This window comes from Opisthocomus hoazin, chromosome 3 (genome assembly GCF_030867145.1).
Source record: "Opisthocomus hoazin isolate bOpiHoa1 chromosome 3, bOpiHoa1.hap1, whole genome shotgun sequence".
Classification (NCBI taxonomy): domain Eukaryota; kingdom Metazoa; phylum Chordata; class Aves; order Opisthocomiformes; family Opisthocomidae; genus Opisthocomus; species Opisthocomus hoazin.
The window spans coordinates 13,994,845-14,007,235 of NC_134416.1; the positions used below are offsets into that span (position 1 = coordinate 13,994,845).

The 12,391-nt window shown below is 43.9% G+C and overlaps 1 protein-coding gene across 1 annotated transcript in view; it reads right to left on the minus strand.

Moving 5' to 3' along the window:
* Nucleotides 1-11,402: 11,402 nt before the first annotated feature.
* FER1L6 (fer-1 like family member 6) overlaps nt 11,403-12,391 on the minus strand; it is an 82,679-nt gene continuing 81,690 nt past the window's right edge. The window contains exon 41 of the mRNA XM_009935719.2: nt 11,403-11,583. Coding sequence (XP_009934021.2) covers nt 11,403-11,583 — 181 coding nt within the window. The remainder of the gene's footprint in view (nt 11,584-12,391) is intronic.

Below are 12,391 nucleotides of genomic sequence, written 5' to 3' on the forward strand. Positions count from 1 at the left end.
GAAAAAGAAGCATCACTAACAAATAAGTAAACAAAAAAATAAATCTTTGTCTCTCATGACATGACAGCAGCCTTTGGAATTGCTTTTACATTTGGCTGTTTTCTAATATTTTCCTGAAATCTGGCAAGTAAGTTGCAGTGCAGAGCTGAATGGTGTGGACTGGCCTGCTCTGGGCATGATGAACCTATCTGAATTTCCTTGTGCCTGAGATCTGTCCCTTAGCCCAGCGAGGGCTCGCAGGTGGAACTGCTGCTCTGTGGGTGCAAGGTGCTTTGATGAAGGATGGAGATTTGAGAGGCAGGGCCTCCAAACAAGGCAGCTGGACTGGCTGTAGCCACTTAGGCTGCAGGCAGCAAAAGTGAATGAAGGATTCTCTGTGAGGTCTAATACTCCAGGGTGGTCAGCTGCTCTGGTTCAAGGAGTGAGGGCAAAAAGAGACCTTTCCAGATAAGGGCTTAAATTAAAGCAAATTGCTGAGAGTAACAAAGAATTGCGGCAGAAGGACATCACTGGAGGAAGGGGATGTCAATGCAACTATATTTTTCAACCATCCCACCTAGCAATGTAGCCATCTGAAGAGTTCTTGGTGCCTATTTTTAATATATATTTTATGTATATTAAAGTATTTCCCAATCTTCAATGACTGTCAATTTTGCCTACTAATGGATGCCAAATTTCTGTAGATGCCTTTCTCTAAAGATATTTGGGGAAGATATCTTACAGCACTCGCAGATACCACCTGCAAGTCTGCCATGTTTTCAGTGCCTGAATGGCAAGGGCAAATGCAGGCTGGGGCTGGACATGGAAATAAAAGATGGTTTCCCTCCCCTCTGCCAGGCCCCTCCTTCACTCCAGCTTCCGGGCCAGCAGTGGTGTGCAGTGTAGTGGATCTGCTGCTTTCCACTTTGCTCACTGGCAGGAACCAGCTGCTTGCAGGAAGAGTGGCAGCCATCAGCCCAGCAAAAGGGGAGGCATTGCTGGTACCGGTATCCTCCTGCACAGGCAGGCCAAGCACAGCCCTTTCGAGGAGCTGCAATATGAAAAAAATTCTCTGCTGTGATGAGCGGGTAACTCTGAAAGAGCAGGGTGCTGGAATTAGCTCATTAATTAGCTGTCAGTGTCATCAGGGAGCCAGGGCCACTTTTCAGTCAGTGGGAGAGACGGAACAGCCAGAGATCTTTCCAGCTTGCTCTTAATGAAGGTGGTCTGCACTACTGCCGTCCCGGAGCCATGACAGATACATCCAGGAAGAAGATGCGTAGTTTCTGCTAATTAATGTAGCTCTGATTAGTCTCCATACCTGCTTGCAGAAGTGATGAAAAGAGATGCAGTCTGGAAAATTTTTATAAATCATTCTTTCGCTGTCAGAAATACATGAAGAGTTGTTATTTGTTTGCTTTTGAGATGAGAACTTAATTAGAAAGTGGAAGGGAGAGGTGATTGTCTGAGAGCCTGGAATCAGATCTTGGGCTGAGCTTCTCCCCAGTCACAAGTAACTGATAGAAAATATATGAATTGATCTGGAAGGAAACAGCACTCTGCATTTCAGAGCTGAAGGCAAACAGCCTATTCAGCCTAGCTCATAAATATCCCTTTTGGAGCTCACAGCCGGCACACAGAGCAACGAGGAGATCCTCCTGGCAATCAAAAGCCATTTCTGTGACTAATGTGTGGAGGAAACAGATTCTTATATCACCTCATCAAGGGATTTGTTCATTCCAAATGTAAAAGCCATTTTAACGTAGTCATTAGTCACAAAGAGATAAATCTGCCAGGTGCAGTGTAGCTTGCGGTGGGAGCAAGGCACAGAATATTCTGCAGAGAGTACGGCAGGGCAGACCCCCTGCAGAGCCCCCCGCCACCACTGGCTTGACGACCCCGACCAAACCACCTTCCCAACAAACACTTCAGAAGCTACAGCAACTGCCACCTTGCAATATATTTCTGTGCTTTGTGGAACAATTTGGTACACTGAGATGGAGATTTGTTTTATAACATCCCATGTAGGACAGATACAGCTGCCTCTTACCTGTATGGACAGCAGAGTGCTGATAGTTAAGCATGAAAGGCTCTAGGGTATCTGTAGGTGAGGAATCAGATTCAACTGTCTGGACAATACCCGTCTTTTTCTGATATGTCCTTGATATATCCTTCAGCCCAGAAGGCCAACCATATGCTGGGCTGCATCAAAAGCAGCGTGGCCAGCAGGTCGAGGCAGGGGATTCTGGCCCTCCGCTCTGGTGAGAGCCCACCTACAGTCCTAGGTCCAGCACTGGATCCCTCAGCACAGGAAAGACATGGGGCTATTGGAGTGGGTGCAGAGGAAGCCACAAAAATGATCAGGGGGCTGGAATAGCTCTTCTGTGAGGAAAGGCTGAGAGAGTTGGGGCTGTTCAGCGTGAAGAAGAGAAAGCTCTGGGGAGACCTTGTTGCAGCCTTTCAGTGCTCAAAAAGAGCCTAAAAGAAAGATGGGGACAAACTTTTCAGCACGGCCTGCTGCTATAGGACAAGGGGTAATGTCTTCAAGTTGAAAAAGGGTAGATTTAGACTAGATATAAGGAAGAAATTCTTTACTATGAGTGTAGTGAGACACTAGAACAGGTTGCCCAGAGAAATTGTGGCTGCCCCCTTCCTGGCAGTGTTCAAGGCCAGGTTGGATGGGGCTTTGAGCAACCTGGTCTAGTGGAAGGTGTCCCTGCCCAGAGCAGGGGGGTTGGAACTAGATGATCTATAAGGTCCCTTCAAAGCCAAACCATTGTGTGATTCTATGATTCTATGATATATCCTGGGCGGTGGTGACCACCCTTCTTTGTGTTGAAATCAGAGTGGAAGTGGAGGACACCTTGCACTTACTGCAAGGTGCCAGGACCGGCTTGAGATGGTCTCATACATGCAGTGTAAAAAGGGAGAACTTCAGGGGGCAGGTGTAATGGTAGGGAGACCCACAGGTGTTGAACCTTCAGATAAACTAGCTTCCGTAGCTATGATGAACATCAATCATAGTGCCCTCAAATCTTTTGTGAGTGGGACAGACACCTCTTTACAGACAAAATCTCTTCAATTTGTCTAGAATCTTAACTTTCAAAATAACTTGGGCAAAAAAACCCCAAAGAATAAAACAAACGCCCAAACTAAAGAAAAAATACCCAACTGCCCAAATCCAGGAGAACTAGGCTATTTCATATTGGACTTAAAAGGCACAAAGCATTAAGTCTGCTAAGAGACACAGAGTTGTTGAGTTTGTTGTCTCAGAAGAATGATAACTGCAGGATAAAGATGTATACGGTCTGTTTTGGAGCTTAGCTTTTCCGTCTTGCTTTGCTTTCTGGGATAAATTGTTCTGCCAATCCACAAATTCAATATCCAGTACAACCTAAATGCAGTCTGGCTATGAATGGCCTCTCAGTATGGTAATCCCACAAAAAACTAATTGAGTATGCTATCCTCAATTTCTGCCAGTCACATTGTTATCTTCATTCCTTAAAATGTTTGCAAGAAGCAAAAAAAACCCCCAAACCATTAGGCTTTCAAAAGAAGGTATCCCTGCCTTACAGACTGAAAATCATTTTGAAAGCTGTCCTTTCACCTTTATCGCAATCTGGTATGTAGTTAGGTGTCTCTACATGGGAATTTTTACAGATTTAATAATTTGTTGATGTTTTTCATTGTTTGCATGAAAACCTGACTCTCTGTGCCCTCTCAAAAGGCAGAGCCAGGAAATGGTGTCAGATCACTCTATTCATGGTACTTTTCTACACAGAGAATTTGAACGCCAGCACCCAGCCTGACATGTGGTTTTGTCCCTGTGTAGGAAAGGACTGCTCTGCCTCTTGGGTGAAGCCTGGTTTATCCTGAAAGCTTTAGCCTCCCTGAAACATTTCAGGGATACAGGTTAACAGAGTAGTTTGTTTTCAATCAGCAACAATGGACTGACTGGCTGAGCCTTCTGTTTTGTGACGTTTCTGGCATTTTGCAGCCGGTATGGAGGTGCGAGGTGCAAGGTGGTACGCTGCAGCCATGGCTGTGCAACCACGGCTGTGCAGTTGTGGCTGTGCAAACACATCCGTGCAACCATGGCTGTGCAACCACGGCTGCTGACTAATGCATTTGAGAGAGCTGTTGTTCAGCATGCGCAGCCAGGGGTCCAGCAGCAAATGATATGCCAACTGCTGCCATGGAGTGGCTAAAGGGTTGGGGCAGTCAGCAAAATGATGTTTTTTTCCATTGCTCCCTTGAAAACGGGAAGAACTTCATAAAAGATAGCCATTAAAGCTTCATTCCACTGTGGAAACAAATTAGAAAATTTCTGATGAGAAGCACAGTGTGTGAGTTGCTGGAGTTTCTTTCAGGTGTGAAAGAGTTCTTCTGATCTCCTCCTCCCTTCCATGTCCTGCTCTTCCAGAGTATGAGCAATGCAAGACCAAGATGCCAGGCTGGGATGTCAGAGCTCCTTAGAGTCTGCAAGCACTTCTCATGGTGCCTGCAAAGGCTCTCCTGAGTCTCCTGGCTTGTACTGGTGTGGGGGTAGAGGCAAGAACACACCATACTCAGAGCATGATGGCTCTCAGCACAGGACCTGGAAACATTTGTCCATCAGCTAGGTTGTCAGAAAAACCCCCTTCCCAAAGCCCATTTATTTTGGGAGGGAGGTAGATGTGCTGCATCATTCACAGTAGAAGCAAATCATCCCTTTGCCAAGGTCACATTGAGACAGGAGAGAGATGTACCTGCTCCCAAGGGGTCCATGCCAGCACCAAGGGGCCACATGGCAAAGAAAGGAAAACAGATCTCCAGGGAAGGTCTCTGGAGAGAGTATTAAGCTGCAGATTCTAGTGTAGCCCATCTGGACAGCCTATGTACCAGCCTGGTCCTGTGCACTGCTGGGATGGTACCTCACCATATGAAACGCAGACTGACTGTATAACATGCAGAAATTGGCAGGGCCCTGGTGAGTTTTGCAGAAATGACTTTACAGATGACAGTGAGCGTGTCCTGGCTGGCCCAACATGAGCCTGGGCTTGAAACCTTGCCCTCCAGCACAGCCTCAGGGCTGCACCTTGCTGGGGCCAGAGCTGCCTGGGACACCGCGGTTGTCCTGGCTCTGCTGGCCAGCTCAGCATCAATGGGAGATCCAGCACTGTGCTTCTCTGGATCACTCAATGGGCGGGGAAAGGGGATTAGAAATTAGAATTTTTCCCTGATCCCTTTTTATCCTGTGGTAGTTTAAGGCCCTGAGTTGTGGCGGCAGCAGAGGGAAGCCTATGCTTGAGTTTTCCTGAGGGTTTTGTGCCGGGCTGGGAAGTTGTGAATTAGAACTAACTGGTAATGGGTGCTACACGTGACCCCATCTTTACCTCACAGAGAGTCCAGTGGTCATTTCACACTACGGTGTTTTCCAGACGAGCACACATGAACAGCTGGTCTTCAGCAGCTGGACTGAAGTAGCTTTTGCCTACACAGGTAAATGTTTTTTGTTGCAGACCTACGTAGCAACAGTCGGGAACAGCAAATGTATTCTTTGGGAGCTGCTACACTGTGCCGTGTGAGACTTAACATATTTTTGTCCTAATTAGATATATGGGAATGCAAAAGGTCAACACCTAGAAGACTCACCCTTTACCATCACCTACCTGGTCATTATGTATCCAGATCAGTGATGACAGCTCATTTCTGCTCTTACAGTAAGAATTCAGGCAAGACTGCAGCAAACCCTGCTGTGGTCACATTGCTGACAAATGTCTGCTTTTACTGGCTGAGCTCAAAACTTCTCCTGCTTCTTAAGCATTTTATACTCTTGTTTGTCTGTAGTATTACTGTGCCACTGTATGTTCCTGAAGCGAGCCAACAGAAATGACAGAGTTATAAATAAATAGATATTTCACATGAGGCTTCGCAAGTCAGTAATCTGTTGGGGTTTTTTTCAGTATTGTTCCCTTTTATGGGAGGACCTGACAGCAAAGATCTGATAGTGATTTTCTATCACTTTCCTCCTGCTCTGTTGAAGGGAATGGTTTCACATCTCTGCTTTGCAATGACAGTAATGTTTCTTCCTTCTGACTCACGTAATAATGTTTTATAACGATTGAATTTTAGTGTGGCCGTGAATATGCCCAGAGCTGAGATTTTTTTTCTACAGACAACCATTCCTCTTCTCGTCGTTTACGTTGTATCTTGAGTAGGTTCTGCTTTGTTTTTCCTCCTTAAAAGTAGACTTTCCATTTCCTTTCCTTGGATGTTCTTCAGCTATATCAGCAGAACAAGGTGCATCTTCTGCTGTTGCCTGATCTCTACTGCTGTGCTGTTGGACATCAGCTGGTAGCATTTATAAACCTGTGCAATTTCTTTTGATGCAAAGTTTTGCCTAGTGATTGAAAATGCAGTACATCTACCTAAAACAATGGCCACATGTGTGGGTGGTAACAGGCCACCATTTGCTCTGTGTTCTGATATGTTCTGTTGAAAGCAGCAAGGCTTTGGCACCGATACATGTTTCCAGGCTAGAGCTGGCTTCGATATGGTCAGCACAACCCTCTGACATGTCTGTCTGCAGTCACCCATCTTGATGTGCCCATAGGTGAAATCATCTACAATCGGAGCCCAGAGCAGGAAGAGCTGATCAATGACCAACTTGCCCCACAATAATAAATCATGGTACTTTGTTCCCACTCTGCTTGTTAAATGCCAGTGGGAGGTGAGTTTGTGTCTAAAAATCAGACCCAAGGTACCTGAAATTGGGCAATCAGAAATTATTACACCCCAAACCTGAGTCTGTTCTTCAACAGTTCAGGCATAGGTCTCCCTATCTTTCAGGTTTGTCCCCCAGAAGGATAACATCTGCTCCCACCCGACAAGATTCTTGTATGCAAAAAGCAGTGTTTATTGTTGCAAGCCAAATGTCTCGAAGCAGGACGGGCCTTTTTAGATTATCAGCAGTAGGCTGTTATTTCCAAATACTTTTGGGATTCCTGGCTAGCTTTCCCAGAGTACAATCTTATATCCCCAGATCTTGTATTGCCAATGGTAGCACTGAACTATTTAATGAGCTATTTGTGGTCAGAAACTCCACGTCATACCAGCTGGCCTCAAAACTGAGCCAGCATAATTGCAGATCAATGTTGAGATAACTGCTCAGCACCAGGACCTCTTCTTTTTATATGAAATACATAGGAACCCTTGACAATAATAACAATCCTTGGTATAAACCTCACTCCCTATTAACCACAAAGCCCATGTCACCATAAACTCACTTAAGATGCAAAATTGTAACATCTGGTATCTGTATGAGTGGTCCAGCATGGAGTGCTGTTATATTTTGTCTCTTTAATTCTTACTCGCAGCTCTACCTCTCCAGCTACTTTGTAGTCATCTGGAAGATCATGAAGAGGTATTTGATTTAGCTTTGTCCCATGAGACTGTCGCATTAATTTGGCAGAAAATAAACCCCCTTGCTTTCTAATGCTCTTCACCGATGTGAGAGGCTAGGGGCGGCTAGGTTTAAATTCTGAGTGCTATCCAATTTGCCACTACCAGTCCAGTCGCGTTTAATACTTATATTAAATTATCACGATTCTGGATACACTAATAGCAGTCTGCACCTTCAGTCCAGTCGTGCTCATGAACTAGCATGGCCGCATTGGGCGGCATTCAGTGAGAAACTGTGACAACTGGCTACTGAAACAGTGCAGTTTTATTTGTGCAACAGGTATATAGGTTTTTTGAATTGTCGGTGATAGTGACTGTCTGCAAGAAAGCACGTGCAAATACAAAACGTGTGAAAAGGTTGTAAATAATACAGCCTGGCTATAAACATTAGGGAGTAACTATTCCTAAGAAAAAATGCTCTTAGTTTAAGTCTCACCCAAGGCATCCCAAGAGGGGGAGAAGCAAGGCTCAGCCCGTCGGCCAGTCCCGGCTGTCGAAGGCAGTCTGAGGTGGAGTTTCCCTTGACTTGCTCACGGTGTTATCTTCTTTTCCTCCAAAGATCTTCTCCGAAAATCTGTGGTGTTATCTTCTTCTCCGAAAATCCCCCATTTCCCTGGCTATTTTTATATCCTTTCTACATTTAAGGTGGAGTTTGAGTGACTGTAGTCATACATACCTTTTATCATGATTGGTGTAAAATTCTCTCGCTTCACGTTTAAAGGTATAGTTTATGAAAAATTGAGAGCACAGACTCAAAGAGGGGTGGTCGCACCTCGGAGGCGGGTAGCCTTTGGGATGGAAGTGTGTTTTGGTATTGAAATGATATTAAAACAAGCAAAGTTCACGAGAGGGTAGCACTTTGGCAAGGTTTCGAAAACCTGTTAGCTCAGGGGGCCAGATGAGCTGCTTATCAGTTCTAGAGGACCATTTCTTCCCGCTTTATCGTCACGGAGCCGGGCCACGGAGTCTCCACACCGCTCCATCCTCTGTGGTACATTGCAGGGAGTTGCTGTGTTAGTGGATTCCTCGCATGCCTGCTGCAGCTGTGTCCCATCCTCAGAGCTCCTTTTGATTTCATGCTTTTCCTCAATGGGTGAACACTGCTACGTTTTTCATATAAACCTTAATTTTCAGATGTAAAGCCTTAATTTTACTAATAATTCCACAGAGACAAAGCTATCCAGATCAGCCTACATTTGTTGAGTGTAGTGATAGCCAGTTTAAGAGATGTGGAAGAGTTAGCTTGCTTGCTTTTTGTCTGCATAATGCCCTTTTTTAGCCTAGACTGCAAGGCTACACAGGGGCAAGGGCATCTTGGTGTTCAGCAATACAAGGGGCTCAGGAATGGTCATGCTGTAAGAGACTGAAGAGCCAAGGGGCAGCAAAGGTGAAGGAGGTGGCTATTTGCACTGGGCTGCAGGGACAAAAGGGGACAGGATCTTTGCAAGGTCCCTGCTCATCCAGACTCAGAACAGGACTTGGAGAGCGATGTCATTTCATTTGTCTTCTCCTAGCAGTGCTACCACTGTGTGCTTACTGCTGGGGTCCAGAGACAAGGCTTTGTCCTGGAGCCATGCAGATGGACCCGTCAGCAAGGGCAGGGTGCTCAAGCCACAGTCCAGTGCTTCACACAGTCCATGGCAGCAAGGGCAAACAAGCAGCGTAAGGACAGATGGACACAGCAGCTACCATGCAGGATCAGGGCTACCGCCTTGACACATTGGAAAAAAACCAGAACCATCATCTTTAGACGGTTGTAACGTACTACTTTTGTCATGATTCATCTCCTACCTTTTTCACCAAAATAATTTTAGTTGCTCTTATTGGAGTTATTAAATTGCACTTCCAAAATTCATGGTGTGGTGACACTTATTAGGAGAAATAACATTTCCTTTTCTGCTTCATACAGGCTCAGTTGCAAAGTAGCACAAAAGTGAAAAACAAGCAGTTTCGGAGGAATGTGTCACACTTGCTGTGTAAGCAGAGACTGCACCAGACGAGGGCCCAGTGCAGAGGGATATGAGATGAAGAGGGACTCAAGTGTGCTCAGCACCTTTCCACATTGCTGTCTTGTATTGCTAGGCTTTACTAGTGCAGATTCAACCATGTAACAGTTCTCATTTCTTGGTCATATTAAATACGTTTCTAAAGGAAAATAGCCCAACAATAAAACTCACGTGTGAATTGTAAGGTAATTGCTCACATACCTAAATAATTCAGTTATATTTATTGTATATTTAGATCATGATATTTAGAAGAAATGGTAAGAGTCACAGTCTGCTGGATGTAGTGGGGATGGGACGCTTTCAGCCTGCCTTTACCCATCTGCCTCTACCATCAGTGGAAAGAGGAAGAGCTACTTTTAGAGCAATTCATCCCATCCAAATTAAGACTCTAAGATGCTTTTTAAATGTAAAATGTTTTCTCGGTGGAAGTTTCACTGACATTCATTTTTCAGAATAATGTATTGATGTATGTTTTATGCCAGAGGGGAGCACAGAGGTTCACTGCACCCTGAGCTTGGCAGAATTATTAGCGTTCCTAGGATTTCGTTTTCTTACCTTTTAATATTTTAGAATTTGGAAATAGTGCTCAATTTTTGTATGAACGGAGCATGATAGAACAGAACAGAGTAGAATGGAATAGAATAGAATAGAATAGAATAGAATAGAATAGAATAGAATAGAATAGAATAGAATAGAATAGAATAGAATAGAATAGAATATTTCAGTTGGAAGGGACCTACAACAATCCTCTAGTCCAACAAACTGCCCACTTCAAGGCTTACCAAGTTAAAGTATGTTATTAAGGGCATTCTCCAAATGCCTCTTAAACACTGACAGGCTTGGGGCATCAACCACCTCTCTAGAAAGCCTGTTCCGGTGTTTGACCACCCTCTCTGTACAGAAATGCTTCCTAATGTCAAATGATGGAAGGTATTTTCTCAAAGGTCACCTTTACAAATGCCTAACCACGGATGAGACTAGAGAAGATTTCCACAGCTACTTCAAATTCATATTCACTCATTTTAAGACGAAGTGGGGTCATTAAGTTATCAAGCCTTGCCTTGTGCATGACACAGGCTGCAGCACTTTCTGTATTATTAAGCAAGGTGAGGATTTTCACATTGACATCGTATAAGGTTAATTCCTTGTTTTCTGTAATCCTCCATGGTTTGTTCCACTCTGCAGCCTTTCTCTTTTCCATTCCTCTTTCCCTCTGCCCATCAAGCAGCAGGATTCTACCTGTTCCCTCTCCTTTACAAGGATCATTTGCTACTGCAGTGCCTGTGGCTGTGTCTGCATCTTCCTGATTCCTCTTCTCCAGTGACCTCCAGCACTTTCAAACTGCAGCTGAAAAAAGTTCTCTCCATCTCTGCTTCTGCCTCCCCCTGTCACCGACACTTACCTCATTTATAAGCGTGTGAGTTGTCTTTACAGAGCACAGAACTCCTACTGAGAAGTGCAGGATGAATTCTGCACATGACAACAATGGAGACAATTTAACCTTAAATTTTTTTTTAATAAATGTTTTATCTCAAAATAATCATACAAATATGAGGTCATTGAAAAATATTTCAAATAATTAATTACAAAACTATGCAAAGACTGTGCTATGTGTTTATCTTTGTTTACAGATTTTGCTCTTAATATTTAATCATTTGTCTGTAATAATAAATACCTGACTGACAAATCAGTTTCTGCATAGCATTAAGGAATTTACTTTCAAACTCAGTTTTAGGTGCAGAATCAAACTTTCGTTGTCAATAAAACTACAGCAGTATGCTAATGTACGTTAAGGCTGGGTCTGAATGAGCAGCTAAAGAAGACGTTAAAATATTCTAAGAAAGCTTCACTTTCTGATGCGAATAGTTGTTTTCTTTTTACAAGGCATCAGGTTGATTAATTCTGTATGCCTGGCTTCTATTTTTAACTGAAGTGTTTTGTATGATTGGTTACAATGAGAGCCATAACCTATGCTCATCCTACAACTATCCTATGACTGATTGCACCTGGTAACGTATAGATGAAGAGCACCAGGAAGACAACGAGAATAAGCAGAATTATGCCAATGATGATATACTTCTTGTAATTTCTCCAGATCAGGTGATACAAACACTTGAAAGGATTTACAAACCAAGAGAAGGATGTGTCTGGTCGGCTAAAGGGGAAGAAAAAAAGAGAAAAACTTTTGTAAAGGCAGATCCAGCTATTTTCAAAGCTACCCCACTGCAAAACATACATTTGAGTCTAAAAAGTACCTTTAAATCCTGGGAACCCACTAAAGAGTTTAGAGGGAACTTCCAAGAATTTCACATGTTATTGGGTCACTCTTCTTCCATCTATCCCCAAGCCCAAGCTCTACACACCACTCAGAATGCAATTCCACTTCACGCTTCATGACTACTCCAATTTAAGGCAAGATACGGGATTCAAAATTACAGACAAGATCATGCTAAATCCCAAAGAAGAAATGCAGACATCTTGATCCTGACTACCAAAGCTTTCTATTCATTGCAAGGAGTTTAGCATTGAAAAGGAATAACAAGCCACCACAAAAAAATCTGATTGCTCCATGATAGTCACAGCGCCATAACAGGCAGAGCCAGCTCAGGCCTGATTTACAGCCCAAAGTGGCATATTTTCAGAAGGAAATTTAAAACAGACCTCCTGAAAACAGGAGATGAGATGAAACCCAAAACCTAGGTAGTTTGCCTGGGTAAGTAAAGACGAGCCACCGTTTTCTGGTGGAGATTATCTGCACTCCACAGTCCTAAGGTTTTTCTAAATGTTGCCCCATGTCGTATTCTCCTCTACAACCAGAAATTTCTTCACACTGTACAGCAAAGTTGGCTGCATACAGAGAAGAAAATAATATTCTCCTTAGGAAAAATTTTGGCATAGCCTCTCCTCTGGCATACTGCCCAGCTTGGGTGGTCGCTATGCCTCTGACTTCAACAGCCCTGCCC